This window comes from Numida meleagris, chromosome 1, assembly GCF_002078875.1.
Source record: "Numida meleagris isolate 19003 breed g44 Domestic line chromosome 1, NumMel1.0, whole genome shotgun sequence".
Lineage (NCBI taxonomy): Eukaryota > Metazoa > Chordata > Aves > Galliformes > Numididae > Numida > Numida meleagris.
In genome coordinates, this window is record NC_034409.1 from 143,014,582 (window position 1) to 143,039,454 (window position 24,873).

At 44.7% G+C, this 24,873-nt stretch overlaps 1 protein-coding gene and 1 long non-coding RNA gene across 2 annotated transcripts in view; one reads left to right on the plus strand and one right to left on the minus strand.

Moving 5' to 3' along the window:
• The window catches only part of RAP2A (RAP2A, member of RAS oncogene family), a 32,754-nt gene extending 22,481 nt beyond the window's left edge, over window positions 1-10,273 (minus strand). Inside the window, exon 1 of the mRNA XM_021416385.1 lies at window positions 9,869-10,273. Within this exon, the coding sequence (XP_021272060.1) occupies window positions 9,869-10,182 (314 nt within the window). The 5' untranslated portion in view covers window positions 10,183-10,273. The remainder of the gene's footprint in view (window positions 1-9,868) is intronic.
• On the plus strand, window positions 10,600-14,846 carry LOC110408042. Its single transcript, XR_002444134.1, has 3 exons — window positions 10,600-10,713; window positions 12,446-12,856; window positions 13,870-14,846. It is a non-coding gene; the product is annotated as an uncharacterized LOC110408042 (long non-coding RNA).

Consider the following 24,873-nt stretch of genomic DNA (forward strand, 5'->3'; position numbering starts at 1 on the left):
GGCTGCAGATGCCCCGTCCCAGGAGACATGCAAGGTCAGGCTGGATGGGGCTCTGAGAAACCTGATGGGGCTATAGGTGTTCCTGTTTATTGCAGGGGGTTGAACTAGATGGATTTCAAAGGTCCCTTCCAACTCAAATGATTCTATGATGAAGAGAGAAAAGCATCTTGGTAGCAAATATTCTTAGGCCTGAACATGAAGCTGAAGTAGGCAAATGCCTTGAGACTCCAGAAGAATTTAGGTAGGTGCATGCGAGAGACTGCTCCACAGGATTTCTGCTTGCTCACTTCAGTTCCTGCAAGCCCATATCTCTCTAAGATTTTGTCAAAGTGACCTAGCTGCTTGAAGGCTCATGGCTGGCAAGCCCCATGAGCCACATGCTGGAACCACAACAGGGTCACTTACCTGAGCTCTCCTAGGATTTACAGATCAGGCCAGCAAGCAGCTCAGTCCCTCAGGAGACCTAATTCACTGAACATCCCTCCATGAATCTAGTAATGCAACAACATGGAAGTACTCAGTAAAAACAAAAGCAGATAACACTTCCACACAAAACCATGTGAGTAACAGGAAGCTGTAGGAGTGCAGCTTCTCTCATCTCACAGCAGGGCAGTGGCTGCAGCACTGATCAAGGACAGGTACCTTCTTTAGTCTCAGGAGCTTCTCACTTGCCTTTTCCAAGACAACGTTACAAGCAAGGTTAAGAAAACACTCTGATCTTCCTGTTATACAAATACGTGAAGGCAAATTCACAATTTCCAAGGGAACAACAGAAAAAGATTAGGTGTACAGTATGGACAGTAATCTCAAGAAAAATAGCAGGGTCTGAAACAGAGACTTCCCAGTACTGTTTATTCACTTTATATTAAAATGTCACAGCAAAAATCACAAAACCAATACTCTGAACACCAAACAGTCACCAAAGGACTCCTCTCATTCAGGGACCACAACATTTCAGGCCAAGGTCAACTGTTGCTCCATGATGGTATACCGGACCCCATTTTCCTCCCATATTGTTAGAACTTCAGTGTTTTAATTGGTGAGAGGGCCTTCTCTGAAGAGGTGGCATTCTACTTAAGTAAGGAGATAGTTCACGGTGTTTGCTGCAGTAAGACCACACACTTCTGTGTACAGCAGCTTCCTAAAGAACAGGCACACAAAGACGCCAAGCTCTTTTGCAATACCCATATTTCTCATATAAGTTCCTCCCTATTTCCCAACAAAAGGGCCAGAAAAGGGAAGGATGAAACTGGAGAAGATAAGAACACATCCTCTCCAGTGCACAACATGTTCAGAAAAATCAACAGCAGGATTCACTGTATCCATTCTGTTTCGAACAGTCTCCTGCACATTCAGTACAATAATGAAACCACCCTCATCCTTGCCTCCAAACTCCCCACTGTATAGCGAGGAGGTTATCTGTTAAAAGAAGCAGATGGAAGAGGTTCAAGTGGTCCCACACCGATCCTCTCAGCCCCCAAAACAACAACATGCCAGCAAAAGCAATGGAAGAATTCATTCCAAATCACTGCCTGGATTTTGGTTGCGGATTCACAGCATTGCCCCAGCAGAAGGTGACTCATACTTTTCTCTTTCAGGCATTGTAGGGAGTAACCTGCGTGTCAGCTACAAAGAATCTCGCTGATTCTGAGACTAGCAGAGCAGATGCCTTCCTCAAGCAGCGAGATGAAGAGCCTGGATTTGATCAGGCTCAGGAGCACTCGGACTAGTTGGATTTTTTTTTTTTTTGAGGTTATGAAAGGCATCCCAGAGAATGCTCCAGAAGAAACGTTTCAAGGTGATCATCAAAAAGAATTCAGAGGGCTGAAGAAACTGAATTCCTAAAGCTAAAAACAACACCCCCTTTTGACCGCTTTTCAGCAAAAGAGGAGCAAAATTCTGAATGTAGAGATGGAAGATTACTACTAGGAAAACTCTTAATGACATCAAGACCTTTTGGCAATGGAAAAATAATACACGGGCTGAAAGCACACCTTCAATAAAAGAAAAAAAACCACACCAAGAAAACCCCACAGCGTACAAGTAAGGACTGCTGTCTGGTAGCTCCCAAGACACACCTGCAGGATTCTGTATTACATCCAAATACAATAAAACACAAAGGTGTGTGGAGCAAAAAAAAAAACAAAAAAAAAACAGATTCCACCCATGTATAAGTTTTTAGGACAACGGCGTAAAAGCAAAACCTTTCAGATTCATTGATTTATTCTGACAAAACCAGCGAACTTCTAAAATTTAACACCGAAAATATTGAAAGGAAATTTCAGATGAAGAGCAGCTCTTGAGAACAGACTTCGTTTATGCATTTCTAACGGGATCTTAGCAAGTTCACGTCTTATTTTTGAAAGCAAAAAAGAAAAAGCCTACTGATTTTTTTGCATATTTATAAAACGTTCCAAGTAAGATTTTTGTGAAGCGGTTAAAAAGATGTTACAGCAATGTGAGAAACTGCAAGCAGATCTCATCAGAAGAAAGTAGGTTGATTAGTCTTGGCTTGTGCTCTATCCTGTGAAATACACCAGGAGTAAGAGGGCAAACGGCACCCACAGTCTGCTCCCAGAACGCAAACTGGTGTCACAGCAAGCTCACACACCTCCCAGAGGTGATCTATGCGGCTATTTCTTGAAAGCACCTTTTCTTGCAGCTAATCTGGAAACCGGCACCGATGCTTTTCTTCACAACATGCAGGGCACTTCAAGTTCAGTGCCCTCATCCAATTCAGTGGGATCCAATTCATTTCCAGCTCAAATTAAATTGCAGTTGAGTCGATACTCACATGGGAATCTCCAACACTATTAATCTTTGGTTGAGGTGGCTCCCCGTTAACCAGAACCATAATAGGAACTCAAAAAAATACAACTCTTGTTTTACAGAACTATTTCACCACAGAAACCATACTAATCCATCCCCTTACTTTAAAATGCTCTTGATTGCGTCTGTCTTATTATCCAGATTTTTTGCATATGGTAGCAACTGTATCTTAGAAGATTAACGTTAAAGATCTATCCACACAACTCAAGCAACATTTCAAAAGAAGCTAGTCAACTCTAAATACTTCTATATATTTCTACTTTGTTGGCCTTCACCTGATCTTTCATCTAGCGTAGCCTACACCTAACCAAGGCAATTAAGCATCACCAGCATCCCATTTAAAGAGCACAGCACCAACTAATTGAGCTAGCTCAATGACATCAACGTTAGGAAGGATAACGCGCTCCTATCACACCTTTAATTCTCTTGTCTAGACTAGGATTTAAGACAGCACAGCTGCTGAAACACAGCCCATTGGCAACGAAAAGCACTGGGGCTGCAGCCATCGTTGTAACTGTACCTAGACTGAACTGTTCGCCTTAGTGCAGCAAAAACCGGAGACTAGTTCCATATTGGAAACTTCTGAGGAGGAAACAAAAAAGCAGGAAGCTAATGATTAAGAGAACATGAAGAAGAAGAAAGCTACAGTTCTTGCTGCCTTAATCACGTAAATCTTTGTACAAGTCACTACATGCCAAGATAATTTAGCACTGCAGTCCCATTTGCTTCCCTATTCCCTCTCAAAATGTTATCACATCCCACCTACACAATTTACAAGGGGGTGAAAAGAAAAAAAAAAAAAAGATGTTTGAACAACACTTGCAATATTTCTGAAATTTAATAACCAGTAACTGCAGGTTTGCTCTTAGCTGCACAAGAAATCTTAAACTGAATTAAGGGGAAAATGAGAAAAGGAACGGATTTAAAGATTCTGGGGCAGACACTTACTCAGACATTTCAAATTTTATTCACCTAAAAACTCTCAATTGTCACAGAAAACCTACTTTTAAAGTTTCAGTCCAAAGAGAATGCCAGCTAACAGAAGAGATTCAGCTGAATTAACTGGTACTCAGAATGTTTTATTTATGACCAAAACAACAAAATTTATTTCTTCCACATACTAGCCAACTGAAGAGCAGACAATCGTGGTTATTTTGAAAGAAAAGATGCAAGTTACTGCCAACTGTGTTGGCTATATGAAAAACAGTACTTAGAGAATTACTGTTGTCTACATATCAAAGGCAAAACAGAAACTCTGGTAAGCAATGATTTTTTGATAGAATTTTCCAAGCATTCACTGCAGAATCTGTCAAAACAGCTTAATGAAGAGCAAGACAGAAGATATTCAGCCCCAAGCATTGATGCTGTATTACTGCACTAAGCTATGAAAGCCATTAAAGCCACTGTTGCACTCATCTTTAACACACTGCATAGCATTTTTACAGCGCAGACACAATCAAGTAACACTGCACGACCGAAGACAAATCTTGCCACATACTGTTCTACGACTTGACCATTTTAGCTATCTGTATGTACTCACACACCTCTACAGCACCATAAGCTACAGCAGCAATTACGATCTGAAAAGAGAAAATGATGCTAAGTGATAGAAGCAGCATTAAAAAAAAATTAAAAAGATAATGATATGCTGTAATCTAAACTAGTATCATCTAAACACATACAGAAAAGGAATTTGCCTACCTGGCACTCTCAATAAAAGTCCAAAAGAACACCTAAAAAGCAGGAGGGGATAAGATTTGTTTTCAGTGCCCACATATCATGTCATTTTACCTTAAAAAGGAAAATAATATCAGAAGATATTGATGAGCTGGGAAGGGGGGAAGCAGCCAGAAATTAAAATGACTCTAGTTAAAGGCATTGACTCAATTTTTCATCGTTTCAACACAGTAACTCAAAGCATCATGGAAGCAAGAGGGGAAAAAAAAAAATGAACCAAGAGAACAGTAAGTATGAAATACAGTTAAAAAGCTTCAGCAGGAAAACACGAAAGGCAGTATGTTCCAAAGTTGAGCAACTTCAGAATAATCTTCCACAGCTTAAAATTGTGAGCTGTCAGATGTTTTTTTAGAGGACTGTCTAGGTTTGAATTCCCCACTTGAATCAAGAAACCTATAATTTTGTCTGACAGAATTATTTCATTAATTTCAACTTAAAACAAAGGCAGATTGCCTAAAAAAAAAAAAAGATCTAAATTTCTTAAAAAGATCTTAAAAAAAAAAGATCCACAGAGCAAGAAAGGAGTCTGCCAGTTATTTAACAAAAACACAAAGAAAAACTAAAAATTGGAGTTTAAGACTAAATAAATTTTAGAGTGATGTCCTGTATCCTGCAATTGGGTACTCCTCCCATTGCAGACATGTTCTAGGGGACAGTGTATGAATCCTCAGTAAGACAGAAGAAATCTGAACAGCAGAAGGATCTGGTGCCACACAGAAGGCCAACTTGATGAGATAGCCAATTGCATTTATTTCTTTATATCTCTAAATAAAAGAAAATGCAAATATTTTAAGTACCTCCATAAAATTTTCATTTGAGAAACAGTCGTGATGTCCCTTCAAAGGAAAAGAAGAAAAAAGGACTATTATGAGTGTTCTTTTGTATTTAAAATACTTTAAACAGAATGTCTGAAGCTCACATCATGTCAGAATTCCATCCAGTTTCCCATGTTTTCTCAGAAATAGGTACGCTCATTCAAAATCTATTAATCTGTTCTTGCAATAAGTGCTAAGTTTCATCTCACAAGCACATAAGTGGCTGGCAGCTTGGCCAGGCAGGCTATGGAGGATGTGGACCACGCTTATTACCTGCCCTACCTTTTCCACTTAAAGATGAGTAATCAATTCACTACACCAAGATCACTGCACAGGGCAAAAAAAAAAAGCCCTCTTGCTAAAAAGACTTAAGGATTTCAGTCTCTTCTTACTTCTACCATCTCTGCATGGATAGCATCTGTGAAAATCTCTACACACCTGCTTTGTTCTTTTGCAAACAGTGCTTCCAAAGGAACAGTATTTTCCAAGTTTAACTCCCTCTGGGTGTTTAGCTATTTCTTCCCGGAAGGCCAGAGCCTGTTTGCTATCAAATGTGTTATAGAACAGTTTCTTGAATACTGGTCTAAATGGGTCCCAAAAATAGAAAAATACTTTCTTTAATCAAAAAGAAATGAAAAATACATAGAACTTCAGAACACCTAGAGTTGAACTAGATGGTTATTTGCAGAACCCGAGGTTGGACCAGAAGACCCTGAGGTCCCCTCCAGCCTTAACCATTCTGGAATTCTGTGAACGCCGGTAACTTCAGCCTACTTTGAAGAGTACTAATTCAAGTGAAGAGCTAAAGAACAAAATAAACTATTTAATCTCTCAAAACTCTATACTGATTGACAGTCATTTTATCATCATATTATCTAGTTTTAATAAGGATCTGGACCCCAATGTGCTAAATGATCTTTGAGTAGAAAGCATTTAATTTTTAGAGCGTTTGGAAAACAACGTTTTTCAACTAGACATTTGAGCAATCTGTAATTCCAAGTATAGTTTTTCAGACTTAATCACCATTAAGTCACTAAATACATCAATTATCATTGACTCAAGATGCTGATTTCACAATTAATAAATTTCAATAATTACTTCTCTCGCTTGTTTTAATTTGCCACACAGAATCTCTAGACTGGGAGGAAGATCTTCATCTTGATGATAAACACTGCCACAAAGAACATTCAGTTTAGACATGTTCTTGTGCTATTTCTTCTTAATATACCTATATTGTTTAGTCCACATGTTCAGTCAATCAAAATTAACGTTTTCTGGTCTTTGTGTCCTAGAGAAAAAAAGCAACAGATTAATTAAAATTTAATATTTACTTGTTTTCCCACTACTTGAAAGAAAGCATTTCCCAGGGGTACTGCTAGAAGTGTTGTCTGGTAGATTCTCCAAGACAGGAACACAACAGTCCTGTCTTCGCAGCACTGGTCAGATGTCTAGAGAAACTATGACAAGGGAAGAACAGCAAGTTAAGTTGGTAAGATTGTTAACTCTGTGCTTTAGTTCCTACTTGAGCAGAAATAAGAATACGTTTCTATTTCATGGGGTTCTACTAAAAATGGACGGACTAAGCTACTACATGAAAAACATTATACTGGGGTACACTCCATCTTCCCAACGCTACCGTCTCTCAGCATTTGGAAGTACTTATCTGAAAGAACTGGAAGAGCCAAGGTTTAAGAGACAGATTTGGCACAAGTGGGATACAGAAGCTGGTATCTGCTGCCTGAACACGTGGGGCTTGAACAATGCATTTCAAATAGGCATTCAATTGTGTTGCGAGTAGGAGTTCCCAAACTAAGCCTATTTATCTATCATCACCAGTGATAACTGCTTCAACCGAGCACGGAGCTGCCCTCAAGTTCCCAAATCCAGACAGCAACCCTACACCTTGGACTCACTCTGCACAACCCAACGCCCCACAATGAGCCACCACACGTCCTCCATCCTCCTTTTCTGATTACACTCCTCAACCTGCAAAACAAGGCTGCCACTGCTTCACTCACTCTTTCAACAGTTTCTTTCTCCCCATGTACTCATGCTAAAGCATATCTCCAGATAAGCATGGCTGGCTGGCAGCACTGCAAGAACAGCTCACTGTACAGGTGATTGCTTTGTATGCCACAAGCTATGGCCAAGTCACTCGTTGGGTAGAAACTCCTGTAAGCATGAGTACCTACCAGCTGCCATTTTGTACCACCATGATCTTTCATCCAACACTGGTGGCATGCCTAGCTGTGGAAAACTCCATCCTACCACACAGGGAGCACTTCTAAAACCCTTCCCTTCTTCTCATCTTACATCTGCCCCGAACAGCTGGAGGTGCACCCATCCACTCAGCATGGACAGGACTCCTACACCGAAGGTATAGAGCTTTGACTCCTTCCCAGAAAGATCTAGACAAAAACATTATGTTTACTTGGAAAACGCAGTTTACACTTAAACCAAGATTTCCCAGGAAAAAAACTTCAATTACTTGCTTAAAGGCTATGGAGACGTCCTCCACTCTTCCTGCTAAAGCTGTGCACCGCACCTGAAAGGGATGCGAGGCTCCCACGCTAAGCAGTACAAAAGAAAGCCAGACTTTTAGTTTCGCCATTAGGAGACTTCTCTGCGAACTGGGAGACCTGGATTTCAGCCCTGCGTAAGTCTATTTACGCATTTTTTAATATTAAATAGCCACTTAGTAGAAACTACATTGGCAGCAGCTATCTTAACTGCTTCTAATGACTTGCTTCACAAGTGAGCGAAGGTCTACTTTTTCCTCTCTCTGTTGGCCCTGTAAACACATCATTCATCCCTGCAAAGTAAATCAACTTCATCAGGTGGAATGAAGGCCTTCCTCCGCTTAGTTTGGTCTGGTATGTGGTTAGACCAGGAAGACAGAAAACTGAAGCCTGTATCTCAACTTGAAGAAAAAATTTCACCTGGCTTTTCTATTTCTTGTGAGAGCAATTATAGTTACTCCCTAGTTATATAAGAACACAAGGATTCCTTCATCAGAAAATAATAGAGACAAGATGTAAAATGCAAAGATACCCACAGGTTATGAGATCTCATTGATCCATTTTCAAGTACAGTGAAAATTCAGAGATGGTTTTGTATCAATATAAGCAAATACTCGTGTTTTCCAGGTATGTGTCCTCCAGAATCCCCAAGTAAACGTGACTGTGATTATTTGTTCCTCAATATGGATTAAATGCCTTTGTGCAGCTGTAAATTATAAATAAGAAGTACTTGCACAGATGCGTATCTGTGAACATGCATTCTTCCAGTTCAGCTTGCACCCCTGTTACTAGTTAAATTGACAGTACATCACGTCTTACATCACCTGCTAGCTCCAGCAAGCTCTGAAACAAAACAACAAACCCACGAACGCACCGGGAGGTAAGTTGGCTAGGGAGCATCTGGTATGCTTTCAATGTTAAAAAATGAATTAGAAGATGTGGTTTCGGCAAGTCAACAGCATCTCCCTTCCAACTGCAACTCAGCTACAGTCATCAGGACTGGCTAGAACCAGGATTTCAGCTGCTTTTAGGTTACTTTGCAGACAGGAAATCTAGAATTAAAGCGTTGCCGGTGCATCTTTAACGAAGAATCTCACTGAAAGCCAGAAGTTGAAGCCCTGCGGCACAAGACACAACAGAAAAAGAACAAGAGTGGCACTCAGACCTACCCAGGCAGTGCTGAGTCAATGTAAGTATGGAAGTAGCAGTCACTTTCTATTCTGCTTCAGCATCTACAGATGTCAGCTCAGGTCTGAGCGCAGCCGCCTCGCTGCCAGGCACGCCGCGAGAGCCACAGCACTCAGACACCGACTGAGCTCGCAGCACTGACTAAGCACGGGGAAACCAAAGGCTAACGAGGGAATAACGCCTACCTTCGCTACTTGCAGAAAAACCTCTTCTTCTATAACGTGCGCGTGCATGGTAAGGATCGCAAAGGTAAGGAAAATGAAGTTATTTTGAACTTAATATAGAAAATACGTTACATCAGCCTTGGTATCCCCCACGAAAAAGTTAAGGCACGTATGAAGAAAGCAGAAAGTTGCAACCCTTCCGAAGGCCTGGGCCCTGCCTGCCCTTCCCCTGCTCGCCCTCCTGCCCGCTTTCACCACAGCACAGACGGACACACGGTGCCAGCCCCACACGGGCCACGCGAGCCGGGCGGCTGCGGTCCAGCCGAGGCACCGAACGGGCAACCCACGCCGATGCCCCGGCCCCGGGCGCAGCCGGCTCCCGCACCGCTCCCTCCCCACGGGCGGCGGCAGCGCCGTGCCTGCGGCGGAGCGCCCGGCGGCATTCCCCCGCCCGGCGGCCGCTCGCCGCGCTTCCAGCCCCGCGCCCGCCCGGCACGGCGGCCACGGGGAAGCGGGGAGAGCGCGGGCCCCGCCTGCGGGCAGCCCACCCCCCATCCCCGGCCGCAGGGGGCACGGCGGCCCCCGACCCCCGCCCGGCCCCGCGGGGACACGGCACCTCTTGACGCGGATGATCTGGTCGCGCATGGGGCGGATGTCCTGGAAGCTCTGCTGGTTGACCAGGCTGTAGACCAGGATGAAGCCCTGCCCGTTCTTGATGTAGAGGTCCCGCATGGAGGCGAACTGCTCGGTGCCCGCCGTGTCCAGGATCTCCAGCACGGAAGGCGACGCGTCCACCTCGATCTCCTTGCGGTAGAAGTCCTCGATGGTGGGGTCGTACTTCTCGATGAACGTGCCGGTCACGAACTGCACCGTGAGCGCCGACTTCCCCACCCCGCCCGAGCCCAGCACCACCACCTTGTACTCGCGCATCCTCCCGGCGAGGCGCGGACCGCCCGCCGCCGCCCGACCCGCACCTGCCGCCGGCCCCTCCTCACCCCCCCGCCATCGGCCTCCCCCGCCCGCTCCGCGCCGCTCCCGCCGGGTGCTGCCGGCCGCGGGGCCGCGCTCCCGGGCTGCGGCGCGGCTGAGGTGGGGCGCCGGCCCCGCCCCCTCCTTCCCCGGTCGCCACGGCAACAGCCAACCGGGCGGCGCGCGCCGCCGCGCGCGGAGGGGCGGGGCGGGGTAGAAGAAAGAGCGGGGAGGGGGGCGTCACGTGGCGCGCCCCGCCGCTTCCCCCGCCCGGCGGCGCCGGCCAACGGGCGAGCGCGGCGGCAGCACGTGACGCCGAGGAGCGGCGGCGACTCGGCGGGCGGCGGTTTCCTCCCGGCCCTCGCCCTGCGCTGTCGCCTTGGAGACAGCGGCCCCGCCCACGCCCCCCGAGCCGCTCTGCGGGCCGGCTCCGCGACACGCGCTTCCCGCGGGGCCAATCAGCGGCCGCGCCGCTGTCACGCGGCGGGCGCGGTGAGCCAATGGCAGCGCGGGATGGGGGCGAGCGGGGCGGGGTCGGTGCTGGGCGGGGCCGCGGCCGGAAGTGCTTGTCGGGGGCGCGTGGCTGTGGGGTTGGGCTCTGCGGCGCTCTGGTCTCTGCTGTGAGACTCTGGAAGCTTTTCTTTTCTTTTTGTTTTCTTCATCATCGCTGGTTATGATCGGATATGGAGAGGAGGGGCTTTGTTTCCACTAGAGGCTTGTGGTTCAGCCAGAGCCCTTGGTCTGCTGCTCTGAAAGCTGTCAGAAAAGGGCTCTCCTGGGACTGCGTTACTCGTTGGGCTCTTCTTCTTTCTGCGTTGTCGCGCCTTCTCCTCTCTGCTTTTCTTTTGGCTCTGCAAAGCTTCAAAACGAATTTATCTCAGAAGGATGCCCGCAGATTTAGTCCGCCTAGAAGAGAAAGCTATTTGCTGGTTTCTAGCAGTGCCCACGTATAAAACCACCAAAGCAAAACCACAACCACACACATCTGTGTGATGTAAATACATTCAAGAACGAAGATATGAAGAATTTTTACAGGGCTCTCAGAATCCATTTGTAAATGGTACTGAACCTGGTCAGAAGTTGGTAGTATTTTCAATGAATAATCTCGTTTCTGTTAGTGACTTGAGAACTTCAGATAATAAAACTGAGCGCACACAAAAACACGTAGTAGCAGAAAATGCAAGATACTGCACGTGTGGGGTAATGAGTATTTGCCCTATGAATCAAGGACCTCTCTGGCAGAGGACTGGGAAAGTACCAGGGCTTATTAGTCAACGCTGAAAAGGAAGCTAACAATTTAAAATGCAGTTGCAAAAAGTGACAGATGTGCATGAGGTCAAGCCTCTGATTTGCTAGTGAGACATTACCATGTCCTGGACTCATGAACCGTGTCCAGGAAAAGGAACCTGTACAGAAATACACCCAGGAGGGTTACTGGAGCAGAGCAAAGCTTATCTACAAGAATACACTTGGAATGTTTGTCTGGCTAACACAGCAAAAGCAAACGTGGAGGAGGGGTATGGCTGCTGGTAACAAAAAAAGCGAGGGCACAATCAAGGAGTGGCCATTTAAGCTAAGGAACAAGGCTGATAGAACAGCGTGGATCTAAATTGTAAATCTAAGTGGAAAACAAAGGTGACATCAGACCAGGTGTTTGGCCTTCCATTCAGAACAGTAAAAGATGAATGTATCTAACAAGTTGGCTTTATAATGTGTTGTGTTTCAGTACAGGAAGATGATGTACCATCATACAAAAAAAAAAAAGGATTTACGTATCTGTGTAGAAGAAGGAGATTTGGGCCTCCCTTCTTACACATCCCTTAGACTAGAGCACTTTCACAGAGTCGTAGAATCATAGAATAGCCTGGGTTGAAAAGGACCTCAAAGATCATCTGATTTCCACCCTCCTGCCGTGGGCAGGGTCACCAACCACTAGACCAGCCTGCCTTGAATGCCTCCAAGGATGGGGCATCCAGAACCTCCTTGGGCAACCTGTTCCAGTGCGTCACCACCCTCTGAGTGAAAAACTTCCTCCTAATATCTAACCTAAATCTCCCGTCTCAGCTTAAAACCATTCCCCCTTGTCCTATCACTATCAACCCATGTAAGCAGTCATTCCCCCTCCTGTTTATAAGCTCCCTTCAGATACTGGAAGGCCACAATGAGGTCTTCCTGCAGCCTTCTCTTCTCCAAGCTAACTTTCCTGACGTTCGCTCTTTCTCAGGGAGAAGCTGCTGACTGCTGGTGTATGGTGAGGATGATGATCAGAGTGAAGATGCAACAGGAGTGCTCGCACTAAACAGATTCGTGCCAGCTGGTCAGCCTGGAGATGGTCAAGTTTCATAGGCAGTGTGGCATTTCGTCACTTAATGATAGTGGGATGATGTGTGCAGGGACAAAATAAACACAAAAATGGGATGCACGGGGGCAGCTTTTATGGCTTGGAAGATGGTAAAGAAAGGGCAGAATGGTCAGTGGGAGGAGGTGCTGGATGCCCAGAATGAATGACTGTTCCCGAGAATCTCAGTCACTTCAGTAAAGGCTAAAAATCTTACCATTGCTCTAGTTTTCTAGCCTTCACCCTTGCTTGATTGTGATTCACCTGGGGGAGATGACAACGTGGAAAATTCAGCTGGTAAGTGCTGGAATTTCTGCGCTAAAAACAAATGCAGATATCAGTTCTGTGTAGTTATTTTTAGTGAGTTTGAGAACGTGGGGCTGCTTTGGGGCTGCGTCGGTACTGCCAGTTCTTTCTTTTATGCACATAGCTTATACTTGCACTATTCTCTACCAAATAGTTGGGAGGAAAAAGAAGAAAGTACGTTTCAGGGAAAGAGAAACTTCCTGCCACCAAAGATTGAGCTAGACAAGGCTTGTCCGGGCAAATATGTCCATCCACATCTGATGAGCAGACAGTCTGTCTCCTTTCCCAGCATGACCTCCTTTGCAGCTTCCCGGAGCAGTCTCAGGAGTTATCCAGTCCCTCTGTGCCGTGTGGCTGGAATTTTGCTGCCTTCACAGAGTTTAGGATCTTTAGGCTTCAGACAGTTTTATTGCTCTCTTCTCAAGTCTTTTATATCGAGCTATCATATTTCAGACCTCAGCAGCCTGTGGCTAACCACATTGCGTTATGATAGGCTGGAGTTTCTCTATAAATATTTTCTATTTTTATGCAGAAAACAACATACCGTTGCATAAGTTTTGTGCTAGCTGCTGTAGCCTCTGACTGCATGTTAGCGTACAAGAGATGGACAAGGCCTTCAGATCTATTTTTGTTTATTGCAGGGTAGTAGAACAACAGTGACTTCCTGTTCTTGCTTACTGCTGTGCTTTTGCATTTGAGCTGGCAATGCTGTCATCACATGGATTGGGTCTAGCCATGCCTAATTTCAGTATTTTAGGAAGCGTAGGCAGCATTAACTGTTAAGGACTGAGATCATATTTAGTTTTTCATCTAATACTTCTTGCCACATTAATTGTCTTATTAGAACTTTCCATACAGCTGTTACCAAACTCACGATACAACTAACTAAAGTGAAAGGTGGCTGACTTTTCATATCCCTAGCACTTCTAGGTGATCACACCATTAATTTCCATTTCATCCCTACAGTGACATTAACCCTTTTTTTAACAACTACAAAATCATAGGTGTTAGACATCTTCATGAAAACAGCAGCTTTCCAGAGAAGAGCAGGAACCATGCTGGGGCACTCATGAAGGGACAGAACACTGGACCTGAGCTTGGCCAAGGTCGGTGGCAGCCCTGGGTGCATTGGAGCCGGACCGGTAAGGAGCCAGGAGGGCACGGGGTAGGATTTGATGTACTGCTGGAAGATTGTGAGATAGAGCTATGCTGCTTGCAGGCCAGTTGGGGTTTGATGGGCTTTTTTTGTTTGTTCTTAAGGAAATCAAAGTATTTGAGTTTTAAGGCAGTAGTGCTTTGGTCTTGTAGTAGTAGAGAGTATGAGGAGTGGCTGATGGAACTGGAATTGTTCAGTCTGGAGAAGAGGAGGCTCAGGGGAGACCTTAATTCTCTCTACAACTACTTGAAAGGAAGTTGTGGTGAGGTGGGGGTCAGTCTCTTCTTCCATGCAACTCGCGATAGGACGAGAGGGAATGGCCTCAAGTTGTGCCAGGGGAGGATGCTAGGAAAAATTTCTTCTCCAAAAGAGTGATCAGGCACTGGAACAGGCTGCCCAGGGGTGTGGTAGAGTCACCATCCCTGGAGGTGTTCAAGAAATGTTTAGATGTTGTACTGAAGGACATGATTTAGTGGGGAAATGTTGGTGGTTGGTGGGCACTTGGACTGGAAGATCTTGGAGGTCTTTTCCAATCTTGGTCATTCTATGATTCTGTGATTCTCTGAGCCAGCTGAGTGCTATGCTTTAAGCCTTACTGAAGTCAAGGAGCTATGTAGAAAGGTGAGATAGCAGCTCTCCACAGACCTCATCGTAGGACCAGAGCCAAGATCTGCAATGATGAATGCTGGTAATTGGTGCTTGCCATCTTGAATCGTAGAATCATAGAATGGCCTGGGTTGAAAAGGACGTGAAAGATCATCTAGTTTCAATCCCCCTGCTGAGTACAGGGTCGCCAACCACTAGACCAGGCTGCCCAGAGCCATGTCCAGCCTGGCCTTGAATGCCTCCAGGGATGGGGCATCCACAACCTCTCTGGGCAACCTGTTCCAGTGCATCACCACCTTCTGTGTGAAAAACTTCCTGCTAACATCTAACCTAAATCTTTGCTGTCTTAGTTTAAAACCATTCTCCCTTGTCCTATCGCTTACCACCCATGTAAACAGTCATACCCCCTGTTGTTTATACGCTCCCTTTAAATATTGGAGGGCCACAATGAGGTCTCCCTGGAGCCTTCTCTTCTCCAAGCTAAACAAGCCCAGTTCCCTCAACCTTTCTTCATAAGAGAGGTGCTCCAGCCCTCTGATCATCTTGGTGGCCTCCTCTGGACCTGTTCCAAGAGCTCCCTGTCCTTCTTGTGCTGGGGGCCCCAGGCCTGGATGCAGTACTCCAGATGGGGCCTCACAAGGGCTGAGTAGAGGGGGGACCACCACCTCCTTCTCCCTGCTGGCCACCCCTTTTTTAATGCAGCCCAGAACATAGTTGGCCTTCTGGGCTGCAAGCACACACTGCTGGCTCATGTCCAGCTTCTCGTCCACCAGGAGCCCCAAGTCCTTCTCTGCAGGGCTGCTCTCAAGGAGATCTTCCCCCAGTTTGTATAAATAACTGGGATTGCCCCCATCCAAGTGCAGCACCTTGCATTTGGCCTCGTTGAACCTCATTAGTTTCACATGGGCCCACTTGTCCAGCCTGTCCAGGTCCCTCTGGATGACTTCCCTTCTCTCCAGTGTATCGACTACACCACTCAGCTTGGTGTCATCTGTGATCTTGCTGAGGGTGCACTCAATTCCATCGTCTATGTCACTGATAACAATCTTGAGAGCACTGGTCCCAAGACAGCCTTGGGGAGCACCACTTGTGACTGGCCTCCACCCAGACATAGAACTGTTGATCACAACCCTTTGGCTGTGACCAGCCAACCAGTTCTTAATCCACAGAACAGTCCATCCTTCAAATCCGTGCCTCTCCGTTAGTGGTTCTCCAGGCACAGTGAGTGGCTGCTGTACCAGCCCAGGCTTAGTGCAGCGGTTTTGTTACAGCCAGCAAATGGGTGGATGGAGGCTGCTGCCCAGTGCATCCACTGAGTGCAGGGATTTTGGCAGCAGTCAGCCCTTCCGTGCCATTCTGGTACCTGGCTTTGGGAAGATACTTCACAAAACACTAGGAAATGCCTGGCTAAACCAAGAATTAAGCTCTTGGGCTCAGTTCCCAGCAGGCAAGCACGCTGAAAAGGGAGATCCTAAACCATCAGATAAGATGTGCTGGCAGCTCTTTTTCCCTCATGTTAAACTGTGTATAGTCTTCATGTAAGCATCTTTGGAATCAGGGAGACAAAATTTGAACAGGTACCTGGTATACCATGCAGATCCATGGGGTGTAAACAGACCCTGCCTGCTTGCCTGGTCCCCCACTCCTCCCAAATCCACACTGCTTCTCTGCTGCACTACTGCTGGAGCCTGCCTGGCCCTGTGCTGTGCCACTGCAGCCCTGTAAATCTGTAGAAAACTAATCCAGACTAAAAAAAAAAAGGAAATTGTGAGATAGTTGCTAGCTGTCAGCGACTCAGACAGGGCAGAGGAACAGAGTTAACTCCATCCTCAGCTCAAAACGGTTTAAACTCACACCTAGTGCTTCCCACAAGACCGTCTTTGTTTTGAGAAGTAAAGCAAACTAGATTACGTTCTGGCAGAACTAGATTGAATTAATGCATTTTACCTTACAACTAGAGGGGACAACAAGTGTGAACGCAATTAACTGTGGCTCTGCCAGCAGATACTCATTAAGTTGCTGTAGCTGTCACTTCCAATTGTGTGCTCCCATCCCCAGGGATTTTACTTTATTTTTTTTAACAATTTGAAAGACATGGAGACAATAGAAGTAGGCATACCAAAGTCTCCTCTCAGCCATCATTTAATTTTCTAATCAGAAAGGAGCGTTCAGGCTTCAGTCCCGTGGGCTTGTTTCAGAGGATGACCAGTGTGGTAGCTCTGCACATGGGGACAGCTTTCTGTTGTTATCATCTTATTAATGCTCTTTCCTGACACTGCAGATTAACTGTTCAGAGGAAGGGGATCGCTCACTGAGGGGTGGGGCTGATGATTTTTAACTGCTTTGTGAAGCCATGTATCCATCCCTGTCACGTAATAAGGTCGTCGTGTTTAATTGAAGATGGTGGTTAAATTTAAAAAGAATAATTGCTCCTGGCCTGTTTTTATTAGGAGTGAAAATTTGATCGAACCATTCCCAAAGCACTGAGAAATCTAAATGAAAATATTCTGGTGACCTGATTTTTATTGTTTTTAGTGGAGTTTTGGTGGACTTCTGCTGACATGTTATGCATTTTGTAGCAAAGATTTCTTTTACTTACCCTAAAAGCAAACAAGAAATCTTGGTGATGTTATTAATTTTAATGAAAAGCTTCCACTACGTGTCTTAAGTTTTGTAAGAAATACTCATCTGTCAATAAAGTTAAGCTAAATAGCTGTCATCCATATGTAGGTTCAAAACAGGGGAGTCAGCTTCAGGATATAAAAAAAACACACAGTGAAATAAATTAAAAACAGCTAATTTATTATTCCATTTGACTCTCTCTTTCTCCTTATGATGTTTAAAAATAATTCAATCACAAGATTTAAAAGAAAGTGGAAATAATGATGGTCTGTTTTTATTAAGGTACAAAACTCTTGGAATATCTATCACAAGCTGAGTAGACATTGCTGTCTGAGTCAGACTTGAAAGGAAATGTTTAATCCCCCATTTTAATAACCAGAATATAAGCATCAGGGCCTTGTATTTCGCAAGCATTAGATTTTTGGATGTGTCAATGACAAATCAATATTAAAGTTACAGTAGTATTTTCTTTTTATATGGTGATTTTGAGCAAAACATTCAGAACTGAATTAATCTTTAAGATGCCTTAATTGCTGTTACACTGTGAATTAAAATAAGCTTTCCAATCCACTTTTCTTGTATTTATTTCTTAAATACGCATTTTCTTAAATGAGGCAGTATTTAATCACCTCAGATGTGATCAAATCTTAGCTGAGATAATTTTGTACGTGTGCTAAAACTGGTTTAGTACTTTTGGTGCATGTCAGAGTAGATGTGTTTGTTCTGGATGTTTGGATCTGTGTTGCCTGTTCTAGGCAGCGGAGTGGGTTGCTCTGTGCAGTACCCAGAGCAAATGGCATACGACCCCTGGCCCAGGTCCCTGAAGAGGGGCGGATTTAAGGGCAGACCAAGGTGGGTGCTGGCTTTTGGCTGGGGAAAATGAGATTAGGTATTTCCAAAAAAGACTCAGCAGCCAATGTGTCAGCAGTTGCTAACCTCCTCTCTGTACGCACGTAGATGGACATATGTGCCCAGATCATGCGTCACTCACCCTACCTCATGTCATACCTACGTTCCCAAACGCGAGTTGGAAGGGATCCTTAAGGATCATTGAGTCCAGCTCCTTGCTTCACACAGCACCACCCAAAATCCAAACCCTGTGTCTCAGAGTGGTGTTCAAACACTCCATGAACTCTGGCACTTGGGGCCGTGCCCACGGCCTGGGCAGTCTGTTCCATGCCCACCGCCCTGTGGTGCAGAACCTTTCCCTACCCCCAGCTGCCCCTCCCTTGACACAACTCCGTGCCGTTCCCTCTGGCCCTGTCACTGTCACCGGAGAGCCGAGCTCAGTCTTTCAGATCTGCCTCTCCACTCCCCTCACGTAGATAGGAAGTAGCTTGGGATGTGATGTGAGGAGGTAGCTGTCACCTGTAAAGCAGCTTGTCCCTTTCTAGCTGAAGGTCTTCTTCAGGAGTTCCTGCCTTGGGAGATTGTTGAGTCCCAAACCTCTGGCTAGTGACGTAGGAAGTTCTAATTTAATGCTTTGAAATCAGGAATTTTAGTTATGATCTCGATCAACATAGGAATTGCTTCAAAGCTAAGCATTAAAAGCCTGAAAATCATTAAGATTTTGATGTTGTTTTTTTTTTTTTTTAATACTAACTGTTGGATTTGCCTTTTAATCTTTAGATATTATTGCTTTATTACTTCCTCATACAGTGAGGGGTGGACTTTTCTCCCAGGTAAGTAGAGATAGGACAACAGGTAACAGCCTCAAGTTGTGCCAGGAGAGGTTCCAGTTGGATGTTAGGGAAAATTTCTTCTCTGAAAGAGCAGGAAAGCATTGGAACAGGAAGTGTTTGAGTCACCACCTCTGAAGGTGTTCAAGAAGTGTGTAGATGTGGCACTGAGGGGCATAGGTTAGTGGGTGTGGTGGTGATGGGTTGGCGATTGGACTTCATGATCTCTGAGGTCTTTTGCAGCCTTAATCGTTCTATGATTCTAGCATGATTTTTTTAAACAGGAGCCATGCTCTTGATTCAATCACTGTTTCTTTAAGAGCACTCAGTATCATAAGCATAAAATCAGAAGCTGTGGCAACAGGGACTATGAACGGGGTAAAAATAGCTCAGTAACCATTCTGAGTGTGGGGAGTTTCTTGCAGAGGGAAAACAAAAAGGAAGTGGGTTTGTGAGGTGTACAAAGTCCACATCCTCTTCTGTAAGCCTTCAGTGCTGTACAAGAATGCAGCCCTGTGACTACTGCTTTCTAGCAAATTTTCAGAGCTGCAATATACTGGGAGGCCTATCCTGCAAGTGGGAGACATACGTATGCTGCTTTGACAAGGAGTCAGTTTGTCTCCTTAAGGAAAATAGCATAAAGAATTAGCTTCAGCCTCTTTTTGCATTTCCTCTTGGGACTTCGTTGTGGTCTGGTATATTTGCAGGTAAATTATTGCAAAATAATGGAGGAAACAGAATACACAAAACAAATCCAGAAAATGAGATTTTTCAATAACATCTGGGACCTTTCATGCACATCTGGTGTCTCTGCACAGAGCTGAACTTTATCAGGCTGTTTTGGACTTTTCCCAGTGAGTTTGGGATGTTTGTGGTGATCATTGTAGATGAATGATGAATCTGCTGGAATTGCCCCTTAACAGTCTTCTCAAGGCAGTCAGTGTCTGCTGGCTTTCCCTTTTCTCTGGTTCTCCCATCATCGTCCAAGTCAATGTTTTTCTCACACTCGTATGTCTTGTCCAGTTTCTCAGCAGTGGCAGAGAAATATGTAACCCTCTGTGTTTACTTAAGTAAAGAGATCAATGCAACAGTTCAACTAGAGGGTTCTTTCTCAGTTGTTTTTGTCATGGTACCATTTTGTTTTGGTTTTACAGTTTGGTTCAAACTTCCTTTTCTCATCAGGTTTCATCTTGGCTTCCTTCTCTTTTTAATGTAGTGTCCTCACAACTGAACTTCCCCTAGGCTGTCTTTTTGTAGTTTTTAGCTCTGACAGAGAAACTGAATTACAGAATTCTTACTCTTCCTCCTTGCTACTCACCATATACATTGCTAGTGCTTTCTCATCCAGTCAGCACAGAGCCTTTGGGTTCCAGCACAGCATTGCCGCTCCTCTTTCAGTCACTGCCTGCAGGGTTATTGATACAGCCTGAGGAGTTGTAGAAAGGAAAAAAAAATGTAATTCAGTTTTTCAGTTGTGACTGCACTTACCAAAAACACATCCAAAAAACCCAACTGCTTTGATTGGAAGTTCAGCGTTTGCAAATTCTTTGGCTTTATCAAATCCTGATGTCTTAGTCCTATGAACATTCACTGCTTGGCATAGCTGTTGGTTTCCAGAATCACCTACAAAGGGTGTTGCTTCCACCCCTACAGAGGGACAGCACTGAAGATCTTGCTTAGAAATGTCACAATCGCTACCATGAGTACCTGCAATTAAAACCTGCTGGAATTTCCTTAGAACCATCAGGAAGGCTGAAGAGTAGATTTTAAGAGCTGGTAAGGTTCATGCTCTGCAGTGAGGCAGTTTGAGTACATCAGGGTCAGTCCTGATGGACATCTGCACAACTGGTTCTGAAAGACCTCAGGCAGTCCCATGGCAGCCCAAAGTGTGTTGTTGCCTTCGGTATTTAAGAAGTTTCAACTTGAGTCTCATTTTGTGTATTTGAAACCTGTTACACCTCATCCAATGCGTTCAGCAGACTTTCACACACTGTAACACAATCTCATTTTCCCCTTGGTCTTCTCCAGGATCTGTGATCAAATTTGCATCTTCCCTGGAATTCTTCTTACTAAAACATCTCTTTCCTGAAGCACAGCATCCAAAACTGGATGTGTAATGTGAGCTGAGGCAGAGCTGGGCAGGAGTAACTCGCCTCCCAGGGAGAGTGGGAGGTTTGTACCTACCGGTGTAACCTGGAGCTTTTCTTCATGATAAAACCATGGCCGAGTTGATTGGCGCTAAGCTTGTGATCTGTAATTAGCCTCTTCCACTCACCTCTTTCATGAAAAACTTCTGCTCAGCGAATGATACCTCAACCCAGTTTTGGGAAACTGTTCATATCTAAGGGCAGTACCTTGCACTTGTCTTCGCTGAATTGCATCACAGATCTTGTGCTATTTTTTCCTACTCTGTCAGGTTCTAATTTTGTTTTACAACATACTTGCAGGCCCTTCTCAGCTTTGAAGCATTCTCAAATCTAATAAGCATTGTCTTTTCCGTGTAATATACCAACAAATGACTAGTTGCTGGACAATGCCCTAATAAAATAAGTATTCATTATGTTTACTCTTCTTACATAAGAAACTACATTTATTTTATTGAGTCCAGTGCATATTGGATGCATCTCTGTGACCACAGAAATCATGGCAGTGTGCAGAGAACTGAGTTAGCTAGCATAGATAGCACACAAATACCCTCTTAACTTGAAATAGTAATTAGCACATAATTGACGCTACCTCATCTGATTCTCTAGGTAGCATTTTCTTTTTTCCCCGAGAAGCTCCTATCTGCAAACACTCTCTGCCTTTAGATACTGCTCCACCATTGATCATTCCCCCAGTGAAAAAATTATAGTTCAGGTAAGACTTGGGATGGCTCAGCTCTTCCGTGGGCTGAGCCACGATTCACCTCGATGGCCATATCTCATGCCAGGCAGCTGTTAGCGAGATCTAATTGTTTAATAAAAAAGCCTAATGAATAATACACATTGCCATATAACTTTATTGCGCTTACTCTTGCTTCCTAAAATGTGCATTGCTGTGACATCAAACATCCTCCTTCATTAAAGCTACCAAATGCTTAAAAATCAAGCACAGGCATTCCTGTAAGATTAAAAAAAAAGAGTTATGATTGGCCATTCTCACTAGTTTCAGCTGGGAAAGCGTTATATAAAATGCAGGGGGTAGATAACCTCAGAGAGCGGATAAATATCCAGAGGGGAATCGCGCAAAGTGGTGGTCCAGAAAGACGTCGTCATGCGTGTAGCATGCACCAGATGGGAGCTATGCAGTAAATCAATACCAAATTGAACTGGGAAATCACACTGAGCACGGGCTAAGAGCCACTTCTTTCCGTGCAGCCTTGATGGGCATCTGCTGAAACACCATCTCAGTGGCTCGTGGCCTTCAGTGCGTAAGCCATCTGTGACGGTGGCTGGTGAACCCCCAGCTCATCCACGTGTTTGAAAGACGCGATCCATTATCTTTTCAGCTGTGGTCTAATCTAGCAGGGAAATTGTGTCCCTGAAGTAATTTAAAAGTTGTTGGGAACAAAACCCAGAAAATAACCATCTAGGTCTCCAAGACCCAGAAGAACGACTAGCTGCAGTTTAACGTGGGAGCAGGAGCAGCCAGTGGTAGCTCCAAATCAACCATGAGCAAATGACCTCCATGTCAGGGTGTGATTGATCCGGCAGCGTTATATATACACATCTCCACTGTGCTGAGGAATGCCTGCACCTCACGGCAGGGCTGCTTGCCGGTTTGGGCTCTGTAGGGATGTATATCTCAAGGGGACATAGGTGCAACTCACTGCTCCGTGGTAGTTTAATGAGGAGGGGTGTGTGCACGTATGCTAGCTACATTATGTGTCTCGCTGCTGTGCCTGCTTTAGAAATAATGCACTCCTCTCAGGTAACCTTACCATAGTTTTCTTTACACAGAGGGAGATGGGAGCAGGAAGTTACTGGTCACTGCAGCTCTGAACATTTCTCTTAATGGTACAGATCAACCACCACAGGTCTAGCTAAGGTCTAATTTTCCATCAAACACTCTTATAAGCAAAATTTTGAAATTATTAAAAATGCACTAGGGAAAAAATACAAACACAACTGTGCTGTAGTTTAAAAAGTGATAACTCAATTTGCAAATATTACTTAAGTGCCTATGTGTGCATATACATGCGAGTGTACTTTCTCTCTGTGTCCCCGTGCACTCAAACCCCACTGAGTTTTATCTGAACGTGCTCATGATGAAGAATTGTTGAAACAGTGGCCTATTTGTGCCCGTTTGAGCAGAAAATATTATGGTCTCACCTTCTAAATCAGCCTCTGTACAGATGACAGTGATGATAGTCAACACCTCCCCCCGTCTATTTAGAAAGACAAGACAAAGCTGCGTGTTTTGGTTAAACCAGACTATTTACAACTCTCTTTGCACTTTCTTCTTTCTTTTTATTTCCATATTTCAGCTAGTGCCTGGGGAACGGACTGTCTCTGAGCCTGATATATAGTTATATAGTGCCATTTGATTAGAAGATGAAATGTCTATTTAAAAACGCATAAAGGAAATTAAAGAGCGGGAGCAATCTGAGCTGCAGTATATTCCACGGCCTTGAAAACATTCAGCTGGAGTCTCAGCCGCTATAAATTGGCACGAACTCCAGTATCTTAAAGCCGCACTGGTTTGTGTGACCTGAGGAGGTGACCTCTGAGACTACTGTATAAATATCAGAGCTTTCAACCTGCCAAGGTCAAAATAAATAATGCTTTCGGTCCAGCCCTGGCTACATGCATCAGTGTCGCTCCTTGATTTAAGCAATGCCTTATGAAGCAGCTGAGGGGAGTGCACAGCCTACATGTTGGGACACGTTTCCGTCTCTGAGAAGACCAAATCCAGGTGCTACAGAAACTAGATCTTATCAGAGCCATTTTCTTCATTAGTTTTATGGCGAACTGGCTCAAGTGTGCAGGCTCCTGGAGCATGAAGCAACATCCAGCTGTGCCTTAGAATGAAGCTAAAATATAAAGGAGTGACAGCTGTTTCTCTCTGCAGGTATTCATGAAGTAATACGTAGGTTGCTCTGAAAGTAATGCCTCCTATTTCTTTCCATGGAAACTGCAGCAGATACAAGGAGCGTAATAACACTATTTGATAGAGCAAATTCTCAGCTACAAAACACTTTTTTTCAACGCAGTCACCACCATTAGCTGTGCATTTTCACCAGCGAAGAACAAGAATTTTCATGCCATGCTTGTAAATACCTGCACCAGTGGAGGTGACCCACTGTTGCTGTCACCTCTGCTGAAATGCAGCACTCACCACCTCACTGTGCTCACATCCACTGCTTGGTCTCCGGAAACATTCACCAAGTGTCAATGAATGTCAGCGGGTGCTCTTTTTTCTGCATGGAGGAATTCAGTGGTGCACCTTTGCTTCATATGCACTTCCATGTCCAACGCCATTTTGTAAGACAGCCCCTGTGCTGCCATCTGTCTCACAGCAACAACATGGAGCGGGATATTGGCGGGAAGTGGCATGGCAACCTCTACTGCCGTACCACCACCAGCCACCTCTGACACTGTGGGCCAAGAGAATAAAACAGGAGGCACTACTTTTGGAGCAGCCCTTGCAATAGTAACAGTAAAGGAAAGTAAAATAGAATGCTTTCATTGCGCTATTTATAAAAGTAAGGATTCAATTGACTATGAAATGATGGTTGATTTGGGGCGCTTTGAGTGACTATGTTTGATTCTGACCGAGTCATTTTCTGAGAGGAGAAGCAAGCAAGCTGTGCTCTGAGGAAAGAGCTCTGGATTTGTATAGAGAGGTGCTGCTGAGTAGCACTGCCGGCGTCCTTTATTTAAATAGGAATAATTGTATTGCACAGGAAACTTGGACTTGAAAGCGGTTCCTATGATAATTACTCCTGCAGAGGAATTCGCCAA